At 40.2% G+C, this 19,554-nt stretch overlaps 2 protein-coding genes across 2 annotated transcripts in view; one reads left to right on the top strand and one right to left on the bottom strand.

The window, feature by feature from the left end:
• LOC138027650 (aminoacyl tRNA synthase complex-interacting multifunctional protein 1-like) overlaps positions 1–12,015 on the top strand; it is a 14,091-nt gene extending 2,076 nt beyond the window's left edge. Inside the window, exons 2-9 of the mRNA XM_068875213.1 lie at positions 172–200; positions 1,348–1,444; positions 4,048–4,236; positions 5,615–5,722; positions 6,909–6,982; positions 8,333–8,373; positions 9,837–9,993; positions 11,798–12,015. Of these exons, the coding sequence (XP_068731314.1) occupies positions 172–200; positions 1,348–1,444; positions 4,048–4,236; positions 5,615–5,722; positions 6,909–6,982; positions 8,333–8,373; positions 9,837–9,993; positions 11,798–11,929 (827 nt within the window). The 3' untranslated portion in view covers positions 11,930–12,015. The remainder of the gene's footprint in view (positions 1–171; positions 201–1,347; positions 1,445–4,047; positions 4,237–5,614; positions 5,723–6,908; positions 6,983–8,332; positions 8,374–9,836; positions 9,994–11,797) is intronic.
• Positions 12,016–12,153: 138 nt separating this feature from the next.
• On the bottom strand, positions 12,154–19,236 carry LOC138027642 (uncharacterized). Its single transcript, XM_068875203.1, has 4 exons — positions 19,231–19,236; positions 18,954–19,140; positions 14,910–17,103; positions 12,154–14,275 (listed from the first exon to the last, which is right to left on the bottom strand). Exons 2-4 carry the CDS (start codon positions 19,129–19,131, stop codon positions 14,107–14,109), a joined length of 2,541 nt encoding a protein of 846 aa, XP_068731304.1. The 5' UTR covers positions 19,132–19,140; positions 19,231–19,236; the 3' UTR covers positions 12,154–14,106.
• Positions 19,237–19,554: the final 318 nt, after the last annotated feature.

Here is a 19,554-nt window from a genome sequence, read left to right as displayed (position 1 = left end):
CTATGTCAGGTCTGTTGTGGCTGCTTAATAGTATGATAATGATGAAAGCACAGCAACCACATGGTTTTCCACTGATGATAATTTGCAAAAGTCACTTTTTGCCCAGAGCCCTTCATTCCTCTTTTGCTTTGTTTTTCAGTTTATGAACAATCTTTTTCTATTTTTCCTTAGAGAAGAAAACCAAGTCCAGTGGCATAAAGGTTGGTACATGTAACTTACATCATTCTTAAGTTTATAGAAATATAACTTGCAATAGTTTTTATAATTGTACGTTACATATGTTATTGCTTGAGTTTCAATATTGCAACTCACGAGGAAATTGTAAATGGAATGAAAGATGCATTTTTCACCAATATCAGTTGTTGTTTCTTTCCCATGAGAACAACCTCTGCTATAAAATGAGCCCTTGTCAGTTCAGTTCACTTTTAATTATTTATTCAGCCACATTACATCATATTACATAGTACAGCATATAAACAAATTTGACACATGGAAAGGGAGCCCAGAAGAAACCATGTCATGGATACTCTTTTGGAAGTGAATAACTTTAAACCCATTGAGTAAAATGTAAGGCTCCATCCACACATATCCGGATATTTTTGAATCCGCAATTTATTCTTTCCAGACACGCCTTCCAATCCATCCACATGTATCCGGTGAATTTGCTGGTGAAACGGGAACTTTTTTAATACACTCTCCACAGTGGATATTTTTTAATCCACTATGAATCCGGAACCTTGTGGATGCTAAATCGGGAAATTTTTTTATCTGGATGACGTAACAAGATCGAGCCCAGTTTCACACATTTTTTTATTTTTGCCCAGGTTGTCTGAGGTGATGTGTGACAGTGAGTGACAGTGTACTTTCTTTTTGCATAAAGGATGTAATGTGACGTCATTACAAATGACTTCACAAGCATTATGACATCATCTATCATCCCATTCCTATCAATTCTCAATATGTGATACTTTGTGGGTTGACAGCCCTGATTTATAAACATTTAGCCTGAAAAGTTTCCTGGTTTTTTCTTCATTGCTGTAAATTGCTTGCTTTGTACCTGCAGCAATCACTTTTGTTCTGCTTTACTTAATGGGTCTTTTCAAAGTTGTTTAATTTGTTTTTCGTGAAGCAAGAGAGAATTTTGTTTCTGGCCATTGGGTTGAACAAGCTATATTATTTTGTGAATAGGTAGTTTCTTTTATAATTTGACAGCAGCAATTTTGGGTTTGATAATATTTGGAAGTAAATTGGGGAATCCTAAGGTGCCAGTTAAGATGCTTTAGGATTCGATAACTCCTTGGGCATTTATTTTGATAAAGGAAAGAGGTTTACTTGTTTTCTTGCAAGGATCACATTTCTGCTCTTAAACAAGAAAATGATAGTTTGAAGCAAGAAGTTGAGAAGCTAAAAGCAGAGCTGGAGTACTGGGAAGTTAGGAATGGTTGTAAGTAGAACACCTTGATTGATACAGTGTAGGTGGTGTTTGGTTAAAACAGTGAAATCAATCGGTTGTAATAAATACCAGGTACCTTCTAATGAAATATGTGTATGTCATCCATATACTTAAACTGCAGATATGTATTGACTTTTCAAGGAAAAGATCAATGCTGTGTTAATGTAAGTATTTTACAAAAGGGCTGAAAAAGCCCATACTTGAATGGGACTAGAACTCATGGGGAATGCACTACACACTACTCTTAGACTACCAGACGAGTAAGTTGTCAAGGTTCTAGGCAATAAGCTGGTCTCTCGTAGGAGATGAAAAATATGGGTTTCATATAATTTATACTGTATCTCCTCCATCACACGTTCAATTTGTATGGTACAGTATGTAAATTGATCAGATCACATGTGATCTTTCACACTGAACTACATGTATCAGTAAAAACCTTTCGATAAATATATGTACTGTACCTTCTTTTGATCAGTAATATATGTACAATCCATGTATTGAAATAATTGTTCTCCAAGGACCATTTCTACCCTGCATGTAATTCAATTTGTCAACTCCCAGCAACTACTGATCAGAAGAACCTTAAATTGAAGTTATGGAAGTGTAATCATTTTCAACTTCAAGGTTTTATAAGTTCGGTTTAAAGGGGGAAGGGAATCTTAGAGATAATATTTTTGAAGAAAATCGAATAAACAAATTGAAAGTGGTTCAGTGTTGTCTGTACTCTTATTGACAACAATATTCATCATCACAGTGGTCAAAATGTTGTGGACTCACAAGGCGCAGCCACTGCGATGATGAATATCATTGTCAATAAGAGTACAGACAACGTGGAACCACTTTCGATTTGTTTTTTACCACAATATTCAATGCCAAAGAAAGTGTTTTTTTTCAGAGTGTGGCGAAAATCATGACACAAAGAAAGAGCAAGCGATGTCTATAATTTTCTTGCAATATGATTGGTTTATTTCCCAAAATGAGCATTCCTGATTGGCTATTACATTGTGTGACAAATTGACACAAGCATGGTGCGAGCAGCGTTGTCTAGACTCTTATTAACAGCAGCCAAATTAGCCAATCAGATTGCAAGATTGCAAGCAATTGTCACAGTGGAAAATTGCTAATTTAATCCAACTTTGGGTCAACAAGGTTTTGAATTACTGGGGGCCAGTTGATGATAACGATGACTCCACAAGTTGCAAAATCTTTGTCACCCTGACAAAGCTACTAGTGACTCACAGTAAATTTAAGGCAGTTTGTTGCACATGGGAGACCGTAATCTTCAAAAGTGCCTAAACTATATTATGCCCAACAGGCTGTCACTATCTAAACAATCTTTAACGCCCAAGTCGCCAGTGGAGGGTAGGTTCCCAAGAAGCCCAGGGGCTGCAACCGCAGTCACATCCCCAAGGCGCTAGAACACCCGACTGGCCTGCCTAACCCGCAACCAACCCCGAGCCCTCCGCGCCAAGCCCCTCTCCAGGCCTTCTGATAGGGTGCGATTAAAAAATGCAAATTATGCGATTGTCAGGGCAGATTGTGCGATTAGAAAGGCCAATTATGCGATAAATAGTGTAAATTATGCGATTTTTTTTCTCAGCAATTTTAAGTTTGTTTTATAAGGTTTCAGGTTAAGAAAAACACTTTTTTGCTGCCCTAAAGACATTTTGAACACAAAGGAACAGTAATTACGTATCTCGATCGACATTAGTTGGGATAAATAAAAAAAATGAGGTCTTCTGCACTACAGGTGCACCACGTTAAAAGTTGAAAGGACACAGCTAACATGCCAAATGAATGATCAAGGTGCTTGTCAACCACGAACTTCCGAAGATGTCAATCACAATAGGGCCATACCCCCATTTATACGAGAGAAAATAAGCCGCGGCTTACAGAAGACTCGAATGTTCACCCCGTATATATAATGGTACAAAATCTATGTTCACGTCTTTTTCAAGCTGCGGCTTATATTGACTGGGAATATATATTCGTATAAATAGTTCCTTTTGCGTATTTTGTACACCGTGGCCAGAGTAAGCCACGGCTTATTTTCTCTCGTATAAAAGGCCCTAATATTGCACGACCAGAAAAACATCAGTCAATCGTCCACGTGGAGCGTACCTGTGAGGTACTGTCTTGCTCGATCGTGAGCTGCCAGATTAGGCGGAAGGTGGGAACTTCCTTCTTCATCGAAGAAAACGCGAGCGTTTTCACAACAAACTTATCCATGAGTAAGTTTTCATCAGTTTTCAACGAAAGAAACTACATTTTGCCGAAAAACTTACAACTTCGCTTATTTTTCACAAATCTCTCTCTAAGAGAAGGCAACTGTGTCATTTCAGTTGTGTGTATATAAGGGCCGTCACTTTTGGCAGTCAAAGTTGTGTAATACACAAGTTTGACCGTCAAAGTTGTGTATTACACAAGTTTGACCGTCAAACTTGTGTAATAAACGAAAAATTTAGAGTCCGGAAACAATCTGACAGTCCGGAAACAATCTGACAGGTGTTTATAGTTCATGTACTTAAATTACCCACTTGAGATAGCAAGCTGAGCAGCAGATACTAATATTATTGTTTTTTTTTTCTTTTAAGTGAGACAATTTTCCCTCCCAACCTTAACACAAGCAGTTACTTCTTTCTTGGCACAAGAGAAAGTGGATACAGTGTCTACAGCTGAGCAAGCTGAGGTAAAGGAGGAGAAGCCAGCCGAAAAGAAACCTAAGAAGGAAAAAGCAGAAAAGAAAGAAAAATCTGAGAAAACTACTGGAAGCAAAGCAGCAGGTACGAGTTAATTTCGTCAAGTAAATACTATGTACAGTTGAATCTCGATTATCCGGACTCGTTGGGACTAGACGAAATAGTCCGGATAATTGAGGGTCCGGATAATCAATAATATGAATATTAATGAGGAACGAAAACTGATTACATTAAGAAAGCAACATTTAATTGTGAAACAAAACATTTGCAAATCGTTTGGAAAACAATATTTACGATAGATAATCTTCACTGTCCGTTGTGAATACCTGTACACGTGTTGGCAAACGTCGTGATCTTTTCCTTGCGGATATCAGATATCTGCCGTTTACTAACGCCATATTCAGCTGACAAATTGGTTCATTTTTCTTCTTTCTCTATTTGCAAAATTATAGCCTGTTTATCTTTATTGAAAGAACAGATCACTTACCCTTCAAGGACATGATGATCGGGAATAGACGTTGTGACGTAGTGTAGCTTGTTTGCCTAACGAGCCAATAGAGCAACTTTAAGCCAATCAGAACTCATTCGAAAGTTCTGCATTAGTAACGACGTGTGCGAGCACTTCTTTATTTTTCTTTTTGAAAGCGGATCTTGATCATGACTAATAAATAATCTTGACAAAATTGGGACCAGAGAAAAAGTCCAGATAATCGAGAAATCCAGATAATCGAGGTCCGGATAATCGAGGTTCGACTGTACAGCTACATGTACACAATATAAAATATAGATACCTCTTAATTTACTAACTGAGTTTGAGACATTTCCGTACTGTAAGTGATGGGCCAATTTTTTTCCACTGATTTATGCACGGGAGCCATTAAAAATTCAACGGAAGGTAATCAGTCGCACAGGAAGGCAAATGACTGAGTTGAAGTCAAGTGGAAGGTTAACTGCGACAAATGATTTCCCCTTGAAAATCCGAAAAACAAATAAATTCTTCTTGGCTTTTTGGAATAGTTTCCTTGCAAGATTCAAGCTGGGTGCGTATAAGCTGCACCCCTTATTTTGAAGGTCAATGTTTAGTTTGTCGCTTATTCTTGGAGACTGAAATCTGAAAGGCAATATTTGACTACTCTTGTTATCAGGCAACTGAGAACCCACAAGATCAGTGAAATGTAAAAAGTACCTGTTTGCTGCACTCTTAAATAAATTAAATTACCTTTATTGTCGATATAATTGTATTGTTTTTACTGCCCAATGTACAGTACATGTACAGTACATGTACAGTACTTTAGCCATGAACTGTCACAGATCAAACACCAATTTGAAGGAGAAGAAAATTAACAATATTTTTCTGAGATTTTTGTACTGTTTCCTTTGCTTTCATAACAGATCATACTCAATAACAGAAACCAGCAGTTTAATTCATTATTTTTGAGTTTGTACTTTTCCCTACACTCAGAGAAACCCTCCAGTGCAGAACCAGATGTCCATCATATTGACTTCCGCATTGGTAAAGTTTTGTCAGTAGAGAAACACCCTGATGCCGATACACTTTTTGTGGAAGAAAGTGAGTATTTACTTACAACAGGGGTTAGGATTGCCATGCAATGTGCCATGCTCTGTGATATGTCTACAGGCATTTGTAATAATTATTATTGAAGATTGATTCAAGTGTTTACCTGACCTCAACCCTGCATTCACTGCCTGTGGTACAGTAGACCTTTCATTAACACTAGAAAGTGTAAAACCGTTGCCATACCTAAAATTGAAGACAAACTTCATTTCTGTAATCAGTTATTATCATTATCTATGGTAGGGGCCCAGTTGTGAGGGCCTGGGATTTACGTGTGAACGCTGTTGTTTCAAATCTCCTAATGATCGCAGATACATTACTCAAAGTTAATTAAGCCCTAATTATATTATTAATAATGATAATAATAATAATAATAATAATAATAATAATAATAATAACAGTCTTTATTACAAGCAATTCCTACTTACAACAGACGTGTAAGTTAACAGAGAAAAAAATTGAATTTACAAAGACTATACTAGTTCAAATAGACATCTATTTACAAAGGTATTTTTAAAACGTTTAGTCTTGACTCCAGGTAGTATAAAATTATGACGATGATCTCGTAACATACGGTTTCTTCTCTGTTTTGGCAGTAAATCGTGCAGACAACGATCCTCGGTAGTAGATATCTTTTCCCGTAGTTTAATGTCACAATTAACTCCTTATAGTTTCAACAAAATGGGTAAATTGTAAATGCATACTGATTTCAATAAGGGTCACGAAGTGTCCCATTTCTCTTCTCTCCAACTTGAACATCACTAATATGTCTCGGAAAACAGACAGTTAAAATCACGAAGTGTCCCCCAAATACTGCTCCTCAGGTATTGATAAACAGCTGTATTTACCCTAAGCTAAAATAACGCTAACCTTTACCCTTACTTTATTGTTGGAGCTTAGACTTAAAGGGATGTCCAAATTGGGCATGCATACGTTTAATTAGGTGCATTTGTGGACATAAATGACAGATCAAAAGTTAACCGGCAACTGAATTCATCTTCTCCATTTGCTAATAAGTAACTTGTCATCTTCTGCCAGTTAGGTTTTTCCAGCGAGTCATGTCTGATGATTATTTTTGAATGTTCATTTCCTTGTCTACTTTGGCAGAGCATTCATAATAACTATGTCCATGTGGAAAATGCCCTTTAATACAATTAAATGATTCATGTACTTGTTTCAGTCGATGTAGGAGAGGAATTGCCAAGAACAGTTTGTAGTGGCCTTGTGGGATCTGTTTCACTGGACGAGCTTCAGGTATAAGGGCTATATTTTTCTTTATGTGTGTAAGAGCAACTAACACTTAGATGTCATCCTTTCAGTGTCATCGTTTGCATTAAAGGATATCAGGGCTGGTAGAGTAATGAGAATGGACAGTAAAGACCAGATTCTTAGGGCCGAAAAAATGGAAGAAAATAACAATTTCTGATTACCATGTCATCTCAAGCGCTAGTGACAGACCACAATGAATACTGTACCAGAAAATCCGTTTATTGGTAAACGCAAGAGCTGGCACAGCAGTTGACCTCTATTACCGGTAGCTCTGCAACTATTTAACAATTATTCGCCAAAGGCAAGGTGAATATCGCGGAATTAAAACCGAGGCGAAGTCGACGTTTTTATTCACCGATATTCACCGAGCCCGAGGTGAATAATTCTTTTAATATAATTATATTTCATAGGGCATAATTTGAAAAATGTTCATTTTCTTTGAGAGAATTAATTTCTTGGTCTCAACGGCATGCGGCCATTTTGAAAAAAACCGCTTAGGTGATTATCGCGTAGTTATCACCTCAAGTGCGACCAATCAGCGCAGGGAATTTTCAATAATTGCCAATGTAATTATACCGATGATGGTGTACATGTTTTGCGCATTTGAGGAGGTTGATAAGGTAGTCGCTTGGCAACGAGCGAAAGGACTGCCGGGTTTCGAACCTGCGACTTACGTAAAACCGGTCGGATACTCTATCCATTGAGCTGGAAGAATTCTCAGGGAGCTCATCTAGGTTCTAAATTAAAATAGACAAAGTATCCCGCAAGTCTGCCGGCTCAACAATGTCATGCGCCTCAAATTTCAAATGCAACTACATGTATTGATTTTAGCTCTAATGCAGCTTCAAACAACTCTGGCCAGGATATTTTACAGCTGATACCCTGTTTGTTCCCTTTCGACAAGGTTATGGCAGTACAGAGTGCTGATTATATCAAGAGGGCTTGAACGGAGGTTTCGTTTTTCATTCATCTTCTTTTGAAAGATGTTCCTTCGCTCCACTTCATCCTTGTGACCCTTTCTATTTTTTCTTCGTTTAAAATGAAACCCGGAAGACAATAATAAACACGGAGAATAAAAAAAAAAAAAGAAAGATTTGTATTCGATTTTTCCCCTAGAGGCTTCAACGTACTAAGACTTAGTTCTAGTATTTTGAGATTAAGCTTAAAAAATGCTTTATAGTATATTAATTTTTAGGACATCTGATTGGACGAGAATTCAAGACCCCCTAGCTTCGAGTAAAGTAGCTGGTGTAAAGCGAATACCCACTGAGATTTTTTAACCATCTTCAATCTACCGGTACTCGTAGTATTAATTTGTTGTTGTTGCGCCCTTAGGATCGCATGGTGATCGTGATGTGTAATCTGAAGCCAGTCAAGTAAGAAGATTATTGTTTAAATTAATAGCAATGACCAAGCTTACGCACCTCAGACAAAATTCGGTTCTTTTCCGTTCCAATCGTTCGCGCGTGCTCTTTGTCGGGCGCTTCTCTGGGATGGGATGCAGTACGGCCCAGTGCTTAAGGCGCTTGCCTTGAGGTCTGGAGATCCCGCGTTCAAGACCCGCTCTAACCACTCGTTGAATTTGATCCTGGTAGTCCCTGGTTCAACTTCCCAGCTGCACTTGTAAATAGCCAACTGGTTTGCCTCCGGCCAGTTGGGATTCTTAACGATTGTTGTTGTTGATGTTGTGTTTTATTGGCCCTGAAAAGCCCCTATGGGGAGTGGTCAGTTAAGTATTGATTGTATTATATTGATGACGAAAGGGAAATGAAAGCTACTTCTTCGCAGACTTCATCTCAAGTGTAGACGTCGTTCAATCGTGCCTGTTGTGAATTGGAAAATTTGACTTTATTAGACTAGTTGATGAAAGACGGACTACCACCGTAGAGCATAGAGAGATCGAAGGGCTGACGATTCGAGCGGTAGCCCTTCGGCAGAGCGAATTGTGAGTTCTTTGAGGTTTTTTACATCGATATCGTTGGTTTCAACAGGCATGTTTTTCAACGAAAACAAAAGAAAACGTTTGCACAATAATAGAGTTCGATTCCCGGAGGATTGGATCGGGACACCAACATGGCCGCCGTTTCTTTGTTTTGGGACACCAACATGGCGGCCGTGATGTCATGTGAAACTGAGAACAGGAAGTGGGGAAGCCATGCCACTGGCGGGGACATGGTAACGAAAGGAAAACCACTTCCTACATTTTACATTTATCGACCCTCAAACAACGCACAGTTTAGTTCGCTTTGACGAAGGGCGAGCTCTCAGAATGTCAGCCATCCGATATTTATAGCACGGTTATTCGACCTCCGTCAACTCGTTCAGTAACGCCAAGTCTTCCGTATTTTCCTCTCGCACCGTGGCAGCACCGCGGTTTCGTTACAAAATACCGCCTAGGTTCCTGGTAGTAAGTACGAACTGATCAAAGGTTTGCCTAGTTCAGTTTGAGCTTTCAGTCTTTCTGTATGCAATTTGTGAAATTTTTACTAGAAAGTAGCGAATCTAGTGGCGTTACTGGCATTACTGCTTTAACTCTGCTATTTTTGCCGCGATAAAGTTGCTGTAATAAAAATTGCACGTGTTAGTTTTGCCGCGATGAAGTTGCTATGAAAAGATCGCAGGTGCCGAACCACGGTCCATTTCGGCGCGATTTCTCTGAGATATTTGCGGCCTCGATATCACCAGGGTTTCGAGTTTGGTCGAAACTCATTGCAATTGAGCTTTGACAGAAAATTCATAAATTTGCTGCAACAAACAATGTTAGCAAAGCCGGGTTAGGGATCAATCGGCTTTTGTGAGTATCAGTTCCGCCTTTTTTGACTTTGCTTTAATTGGACAGAATGAGAGGCGTTACATCACAAGCCATGGTCATGTGTTCAGGACACGAGAAGTTGTTCGAAGTGTTGGACCCTCCCGAGGGTTGTGTACCTGGGGACAGGGTCACATTTGAAGGGTATCCCGGAGATCCGGACAGCCAGCTTAACCCCAAGAAAAAGGTGAATTGCAACTGAAGTATGTAAAATCAATTCAACTCCAATTTGGTGAGCATCAGGTTATAAAGTAAAGTAAAGTAAAGTAAAGCAACCATATTTAGCGTCGATAACTCGTAACAGTAATTCAACTGACAAACCTGAGGTCGACTTTGATGGTGCGTCTTCGTGTCTAAAAAACAAGTGAAGTTAAGTGCGTTTCTTGGCCACTCCCCACGAGGTTTTCCAGGACTAATTTGGCATAGAGCAAGGCTGCTGCCTAAGAAAATTTTAAAGGGCCCTCAGAGCTAAACGCTGAGAACTTAGGAGCCCAACATGTGAAGTGAAAGGTGTTGCTGTGAAAATTAAGGTGCCCAGAGCTATTCTTTAGGAGCCCCAGGCTACCGGGCTCCTGTTAGGCAACAGCCTTGATAGAGTAACGGGGGATTTACAATTAGTCAGGGAAGAGAGAGAGGTTATCATAGAGCGAATGCAAAAGCGTCAGTTAGAGAATGCATTCTTCTTCCGTATTTGCGCTTATTAGCCTTGAACTAACCTCGTTTTACAGACCCTTGTAATTTAACGCTTGCCAACGAGGCTAGGAAGTTCAATTAGCATAAACATCACAGAGTAAGTTACTTGCCGCCATTTTTGTATTCCGACTATGTGCGGATTCGAACCCCGGCTGGACCAAAACTGTGTGCCTTAAAATTACTGCGGAGACAGTGTTGCTTTTGTAATTTAACCTGAAAATCGTTGGACTTTCAAGTTTTATTTTATAAGGACTATAAAGAGCCCTTGCTTGCAATCAGGTTGTGTGGGATGTAAAAAGAAAAAAAAAACACTCACTGTTCGAAAAGAGCAGGGAACGTAGTCTGCGGCGTTTTGACACCTGGGGCCGGTTGCTCGAAGCCTGGTTAGCGCTAATCGTTGGTTAAGAGTTATCATTGAAAACCTCTAGGTTTCCATAGTATTTAACGCTGGTTAGCACCTTACCATGCTTCGAGCAACCAAGGCCTGGTCTTGTTCGGTTCTTGGGGAAGTCTCTCTTCCCTGACTAATTGTAAAGCCCCCCCTTGCACTGTGCTAAGTTAGTCCTGGAAAACCTCGTGGGGAGTGGCCAAGAAACGTACTTAAGTTCACTTGTTTTTTTAGACACGAAGGCGCACCATCAAAGGGCTCGTTTCAGTCTCTATTTTTGTGCGAATCCACTCAAGCTCGACCAATAATCCAAGATGACGATCAACAGAAGACAACACCGAGACTGAACAGAACTCTTAGAATATACTTCGATAGCAACAAGAGAAAGAGTTTGGTTATTTTAAAACAAGAACGACAAATAACATCTTATGACATGTTAGGGATACATCGTTGTCTTTCGTGGGATTTTTTATGCAAAAAGTATCACATGGCTTTGTATGCGTCCACGTTTGATTGACAAATCATCCGTATGTGTCAAAGGGCCGATTTACACGATATGATTTTGTCGCATGCGACAAGCTCACGACAGGCCTACGACATGACTTACGATTGTCGCAGCGTTTTAAAACATGTTTTAAAATGCTACGACATTTTTTCTGGCGTACACAACAATCGTAAATCATGTCGTGGGCCTGTCGTAAGCCGTTGTCGCTTGCGACAAAGTCGTATCGTGTAAATCGGCCCTACGATACCACGCCCGGGGCGAAATGACTCCCATTGACGAGTAAAATCGTCTGGCGTTGGGCAGAGTGAAATCTGGAAGTGGTCGCCCTCTTTAGAAGCAAAGGGTTCATTAATCTGCCTTTGTGGCATTGTACGTTTGATCTTGTTTTTTTTTTCTTGTTGGTAGATTTGGGAGCAAGTGAAGCCTCACCTTCGTACAAACGACGCTGGAGTTGCATGTTACAAAGATGTACCTTTTACTGTCACAGGAAAAGGCGTTTGCACATCACGCACATTGAAGAATGCTACGGTGTCGTAAATTGAAATGTAAAACGGAAAGTTAACGTTGTTGTGATTTAAGAATAAAGTCTCCCTTCGGGGGAGTGTTTCCACTATTGTAGCCAACTTCAGTAGATTTGCTTGTCTTGGCTCTGATAAATTTGCATATTTTGTGGGCAAAAACAATCCATAGCTTTGCACGCTCTGCACGTGCGTTTTTCACTTTGGTCCATTTTTGTGCCGTCGTCAGCAAAACAACAACAAGAAAAAGCCAAACTTGAGGTTTTTTTGAAAAACGTCAGCCCTTGAGGATAAATTTTCATTTTTTCCCCAATATGAAACGCCGTTTCGACCAGTGTCACCCTTGAGGAACTACCACACCCTTGTCATATTAAAAAGATTGAAATAATCACGAAGTGATAGCAAGAACGCGAATTTATATTTTGAGATGACTTTCTCGTTACCGTCGCCCTCGTCGTTGCTTAAGTTCCATATTGGGAGTTTTAGAAACGATTACGGCTACGGCAACGCTAAGAGGCAGTAATATTATTGGTTGAAAGAACCAAATTGATCGTGCTGCACGTGCGGCACGCATTTTTGAACATTTCTCTCCCGTACTCGTCGAAACTACTTCGTGAAATGACCAAATTTAAGAGGATACCTAAACTTCGAGCCAGGATTCGAGCTAGGATCCGAGCCAGGATTCGAGCTAGGATTCGAGCCAGGATTCCAGCCAGGATTCGAGCTAAGATGAGCTTTCTCCGCTATTTATTCTCGAATCTCTCGGTTACGTTAGGTCTCGAATCGGTTAGGTTAGGTCTATTTAGGTTGGTTCTAGTCTAGTTAGGTCTAGTTAGGGTTAGGGTAGCTCTCGGTTAGGTTAGGTTAGGTCTCGGTTAGGTCTCGAATCCTGGCTCGGATCCTAGCTCGGATCCTGGCTCGAATCCTGGCTCGGATCCTGGCTCGGATCCTGGCTCGGATCCTAGCTAGGATCCTAGCTCGGATCCTGGCTCGAATCCTGGCTCTATTCTTAGTTTATCTCCAAATTTAAGATTTTGACTACAACGTGGACAAACTACAGTGAATCTTTCAGTCTCACTCTTTACATCAAATCCGTCCGTACTAATTCTGTTATAGGACACTTCGCCCATATTGTATAATATATACAAAATGGAGTAATCATGAAATACTTAGAATAGATGAAACTTATATTTTGAAAGTGACATTTTCGTCGCCCTAGCCGTCGTGGTTTCTTAAACTGCCAAATTACGCAACGACGACGGCTTCGAGAAAAGCCACAAAGCAAGATTACGATTGTTTAAAAGAGGAAGAATAATCTTGTTGCACGTAGGGTACGGTCATACTTTTGCTGTGCGTTGCATAACTACGGCTTGAAAGCACCAAATTTGAGGTTTTGATGACAACGAGAGCACACAAATGTGACTGTTTCATTCTCTAGTTTTCTCTGAAACCACTTTTACCAATTAATTTTTAGGCACTTCGCCCACATTGTACGACGTAAACGAAATGGAATAATCGCGAAAAACCTACGACAGCGCTAAATTATATTTTGAAAGTAACCTTTACGTCGACTTCGCCGTTGTAGATCTGCAGGGGGCCGGTTGCTCGAAGCCTGGTTAGCGCTAACCGTTGGTTAAGAAGTATCAAAACCTTTAGGTTTCCATGGTAGTTAAATTAAACACTGATTAGCGCTAACCATGCTTCGAGCAACCCAGGCCTGGAAGTGCCTATGAAAGGCTTTGACGGCAACGTGAGCCTACAACTGTGAATCGTTTATTTTCATCTTTACAGACCGAGCCAATCCAACGTGACTAAGATGGAGTAATCGCAAAGTACTTGCGATACTGCATGCATGCGATACTGATACGATACTGCGCCACTTCAAAATATCGCTATCATTTCGTTTCATGGCGTTGGCTTTGCCTTTGCTGGAAACTTAGCGCTATGGTAATTATTTCCTGAATATTCCATCTTGTTCATAAAAAAAATGCGCCACCCGGAGCTCGGACTTAATTGGCCATCTGTGACTCTTTTTGATCATTGATCAATTTGAATGCTTGGTTTGCTAATTTTTTGCCCCAAATCACCTTTTTTCTTCATTGTATGTGTTACCTGAAAACTGCATTTTTCTTAGCCAATCAGAAAGGAGAAATTTTTCATGTATATTGTCATTCATGTTTCCGGATTCATGCTCGATTATTCATCTTGTAGAGTCAACAAAAGAAGTCGGAAATATTCGTCTAACAAAGATAAATGGTTGAGAATATTTGCCACTCCAAATGTGTGAGAGGCAAGTTCAAACGTGTCAAACGCATCTTCTTTCTTTGTTTCTTCAATGGCCTTTTGCAGCTCTTTCAGGGAATTTCTACCGAGATAAAAAAAGATGTGTCGCACGTAATTAAGTTGAATACGCAATGATTTTGTTTAGACAGAATATGTCATCCTCTATTTTATGGCCTCTATCTCGTTACAACTGTCTTGTCCTTGCATTCCGAACATTTTAAACCAAAAAGTGCAATGAGAATGCAGGTGCATTCGAAAGCAGACAATGAGATCGAGACACCGAAAAGGGTTATGACGCAAGCGCATCCACGGTTCCTCTGCGCATGCACGCCCAAGTAATCTCGTTTTGAAACTTGTCCAATCTCGTTCACAGACGCAGCGATCCCTTTGGTCCGTGCCACGATTCACTGTCCGTCGGTAAATACTTTATGTATCCCTTACTATAGTGCTGTATACGGGCAACGCAAGCTGTGGGGACGGGATAGAATAATACCACAAAACTCTATAGTCATTTGGACTCTTCAAAATTTCTACCCATTTCATAGCTTGCAAATCAGGTCAAAACATTTCCAAAGCAATCTTACACAATTTGTGCTCTATTTGTTAGATAATAATTGTGCTATGTTGCTTTAAGATTGCGGAAGTATCTATGGCAAGGTTTAGTAAACAATAGCGTTCTTAATCTTTGCATTCCGTTTCGAACAGACGCATATTACCTTGTTATCTCGACGTCCACGACCCGCCTTCTAAGTTTGAGCCTGCAATCTTCGCAGTTGTCGACTTTGCAGCCGTCGTCCTTGTAAGCGTTCACTGTTTTGCGCGCCAAAAAAGCCATCGGGAGGTACTCCTTGTTCATTTTAAGAATTCCATCAGCCAGCACCTTTGCCTCGCTCTCACATACGCGCGATAGGATTGTGGGATGCGAGCGATTTGAAGTAACGATGTTGTTTTTGTCAAGCAAGATACGACCAGCGGACTTTGCCTGACGCACGTAGGAGATCATTTCAACCCTTGTTAGCGTCTCTGGGGGATTCATTCGACGCTTCAGTTCTCCCAAACTGACACTAAATTTGGTTTCTCTTAACCCCGGGAGAGACAGCAGACCGTTGACTTGACAAACGGGTTCATCGTCGTCTTGAGCCTTCATCTCTCCCTTGATAACAGATTTTTGTTCAAAAAAAGGTCGCGTTAAACCTGAAAATTCCAGTCTTCCTTCAAACCGGTTTTTTGGTTCATATTTCGCAAACTGTTGGTGATCCTCAGAATGTGAGAAACCGTTCGAGATCTGATTTTTGTTTTTTCTCTCATCAGCTGTCGCCAATGTTTCATTCTTAAATCCCCACTTATCCATGGCTTGGTAGGCGTGACTCTTATCGTCCATGCGTGGTTCTTGTCGGTGAGAATACGATCTTTCCTCGTCCCGATCTTGAGATTCCTTTTGATTGGACGTGATCTGTGATCGCTTCATTTTCTCGGCTGCCTTTCGCCCTATTGTGTTATGATTCCTGACTGCTTTAACGATTCGATTGAGTCGTAAAATCTTTGCAACATCCTGAGGGTAGTGGCGTAAGGTCCCTGGACGAACATCTACTTTCTCCTCGAAAACTGTGTCGCTCAGCTCTTCTTCGTCATGATTAGGGGGGCTTGAAAGGCAATCATTATTAACTGTGGTTTCACAGCCATTCCTCGATTTTTCATCGCAGCAAGGCAACGAAGTCTGCACTTCGTTGTCTTTATCGAAGTAATATTTTTCGTCGGTACAATTTAAGCGCATATCGTCTATTCTATAGCGAGAAACAACATGCTGTTTTCGCGAGATTTCTTGATCTGCGCCACCAACCAGGTCTTGGAAATAATTTCTATAGCCAGGAAATACAGAATCATGTGAGATTTTTCTCCGCTTGATAGGTGCATTAGTGTCAATTGGAGAAATTGCCTTGTGGGATGCTATATTGAGAGGAGAAGAAGGCGGACAGGCTTTTCTGTTTTCTTCAGGAAACTTCCAGGGCTCAGAAAGTCTTCTTTTATCTGCCACCACCCCTCCCTCCTTAAATCTTTTGTCACGGATCTCGTTGTATTTCTTGAATATAGGTTGTTCTGCGTTCTGTCGTTTTATCTGAAGAGAGCTTGGCCTTTTCCTCTCCCTGTACCACTGGTATTTTTTCCAAACTGGTTCCTCGTCCTTCTTGCTCATATGGCCACTGTCAGAGATTTCTCTTGGCTGACTTGACTCGTCCTGCTCTGGACAAACCGTGTGATCGGCTCCATCTGTGGGCGATAAGCTCTTTTCTCGGGTCCCGGAACCTAGATGCTCTTGGTCACGACCGCTTTCGTCCTCATTTTTGTCGAGGCTTTCGTCGTTCTGGCTAACTTGACGTTGATCGAATCGGATTGAATCTGCCTTCGTGTCTTTTCCAAAATACTGTTCCAAAATGTGCTTTCCAGGAAACTTTTGAGCGAAGTTTGGAGCTGGAAAGTGACTGTAAACTGGTTTTCCCGGGAAACACAGGTAACTAGTGTGATGATACGGTGGGTCCTTCCTTTCTTCCTTCTCTCCTTTAAAAGGATTCTCCTTCAATTTATCGTTTGGTTGCCATGGAAAGAAGAGAGACCCGTGATCGCGCGGCGAAGACTGGGAAGTTGCGACCTTCTCGGGACGAATAGAGCTCTCTCGCTTCGCTTCACTTTCGGGAAGGGACTCGACGGTTTCTGCTTTGATATAGTCTAGCTTTGCTTCATCACTTAACTCGTAGGTTGTCATTTCTTGACTCTTGGCTCTCTTTCCTCTGGATGAGATCGGTGGTGTGCTGCTGTCATGCCCCTCGTTGTGACACATTTCTTCTTCTGGTTCTTGTTTGACTGATAAAATTGATTGAATTTCTTTTGTATGAAGCGAGGGTCCCAGATTCCCTATGGGATGACACAGATTAAATACAGCAAAAACGTTAGGTTTAAAGTCGGAATCCAATTTTTTCAAGCGAATCATTGATATTTGTTCCTGTCAAAGTGCACAATTTTCGTGAAAATATATTACTTTATGCGCATTTTTGACATACCATATAAAATATTAATACTCCTAAAATACGTTTGCATTTTACTTTCACAATTGCTTTGGTTCTGTTTCTACAAACTTTGTGACTGGTTTAAAAATGTCGTGTCATTTCCCGAGCCAATCGGAATAAAAAACGACTGTGAAGTGCTTCGACACATTTTCCCCGCGGTTCATTTGGGAAATAGGGTGCTGACGACTGCTACGAGAACAACATGTAAAAAAGAAACTTCGAGTTATTCTAAGTCTTTCAGCATGGAATGTGTGTGCAAACTTCCTTGAAAACAAAAATGGCATGAACGGTGAGGAGTTTGAGCTCTAATTTGGAAATTCATCTCAGAGTGTTTACGCATATCGGTGACCTTACTTCAAATTTGGTCATTTCCAATTGTTGTCGGGGCGAGCGCAGCAAAGAAAAATGTGAAGTGAAAGTTAGAAATATTATTGCATTTAGATAAGCGATTTAAGCCGGCAGTTGTACTGAAGCGGAATTCCAGCCCATTGACCGTGCAATTGCGGTTAACTGAAAAAATGTATAAAATAAATAGGAAAGTACGCACACTCTCATTGGTCATAGCTGTGTTTAGATGAGAGAAAGGAAAAAGTTCTCTGTTGCTTAATTCGAGTCCACTTAAACACTCTTTCCTTCAAGCCATACATTTCGTATGTCTGAAACACGATTCTGTATTCCAACAATGTTTAATTTGTAGTTTAATTTGTTATGAAATGTTCAATTTTCGATGAATTTGGCAGCAGTTAATTAAAACTAGTTTTTCAGAATTATTTCAAATTGGGACTTTTTTTCAGGGCTATGACAGAAAGAGATGATTATAAAACGCTCAGTCTCATTTGACTTTAAATTTAGGAATAATATGAAACATAATTTTTTTTTTCACCTGCAAATCAATATTTGCCGTTATAATTTTGGTTTAACAGACAAAAAACGTTTTAAACCGATAAAGGTGGTTCCCGAATCGTTTCGCTGAGGTGTCCTTTTTAACGAGGCAAGGAAGTTAAATTTAAGGGGTTAGGATTACTGATTAGCTTGCCTAATTTTCCAAGGTCATTTTTACTCTTCGGCTTTTACTCCTCCCGCGTTCTAGATCTGTGAAAGCTCTCGAAGATCTTTGAGTCAAAAATTGTCCCATGATTGATTGAATTTCCTTTATCTTTACGCGCATGCATCATCCACTAGTTTTACTCAGTCAGATACACAACCCACTTATCAGCGAAGGAAGTTGAAGGAACATTTGTTTTCTTTTATACATCTGCCTGATCATTATATCTGCCACAATGACGACTGGCTTGACTAATAATAAGATCGTGCTGATTTTATCTCAAACGCATCGTTAACTATTCGACCAAATGATGCGATGGAAAGTGCCTAAGGCAAGGCAGTCTTCCTTCACTATGGTTGGTTGTAATATAGACACATCCATGAATAGCGAATTATGGCCGTGAAGGCAGCACGCCATATTTATAATTTTTTTCACATCTCGAGCTATACCATTTTTGTAGTTCCTTGTCGTTATCTGTAAAAATGTTTCATGAGTTACATGGGTAGGACTGACCGGCCGACCTTATATCTCAGCCCAAAGCGACAAGCAAAAGAAGACTGACCAATACTTTTCCCAGTCAGCAAAAACAAATGCTAATGTTGAGTTTGCAAACCGTCCGGACTTTTTAAATGTTCCTAGAACGTTTTACTCACCTTGTTTTATTTTCCCCTCATTCTTCGTCTGCTGTCTTGTGTTGCTAGAATTATCAACGGATTGCGACCAGAGGTTTCTTTCAAGGTGCCCAGACGTGCAACTTACGTAAGAAGTCTTCTCGGCTTTAACCCTAACTAGCGACGTCCTTTCTCCGCGGAAGCAAACTTGAGAATTCATAGTTTTCACCTATGTTACGACAAAAATTTGAAATAGCATTAAAATTATTTCTGAGTTCTGAGTATTTCTTAATTTGTTCCCACAAACAGTGTACCTTACGGGACAATTCGACTGTCTACCGGTAAATCACTCCCTTTTATTCAAATATCGCGTCATTTTAACAGAATAAGGAAGGCATGGGGTTGAATATTTTGGTTACGGATCATCATTCAAAGTTAGCCCCAAGCCATATTTCATTATTCAACTCCGATCATATCAGCAACCCCCAGGAGACGAGAGTAGCATATACATTCATTTATACCGGCCTTAATTTGGACTATATAGCCTCGGGTCATGTGTTTCTTTTAATCAATATCACTCTGAAGAACAGAAGTGGAAGCGCAATGTTTTTTAGCGTGTATGTTAGCCAAAGGAGGGGGAATT

This window comes from Montipora capricornis, chromosome 2 (genome assembly GCF_036669925.1).
Source record: "Montipora capricornis isolate CH-2021 chromosome 2, ASM3666992v2, whole genome shotgun sequence".
Classification (NCBI taxonomy): Eukaryota; Metazoa; Cnidaria; class Anthozoa; order Scleractinia; family Acroporidae; genus Montipora; species Montipora capricornis.
This window is presented reverse-complemented; position numbering and strand designations above follow the sequence as displayed.

What these genes read in the sequence shown, in the direction of transcription:
- LOC138027642 (XM_068875203.1), bottom strand. Translation starts at nt 19,131, where the DNA reads ATGAATTCTCAAGTTTGCTTCCGCGGAGAAAGGACGTCGCTAGTTAGG. An exon ending in TGAGGGGAAAATAAAACAAG is followed by an intron (nt 17,104 to 18,953) that starts GTGAGTAAAACG and finishes GTCATCCCATAG; the next exon opens with GGAATCTGGGACCCTCGCTT. An exon ending in GTGGACGTCGAGATAACAAG is followed by an intron (nt 14,276 to 14,909) that starts GTAATATGCGTC and finishes TTATCTCGGTAG; the next exon opens with AAATTCCCTGAAAGAGCTGC.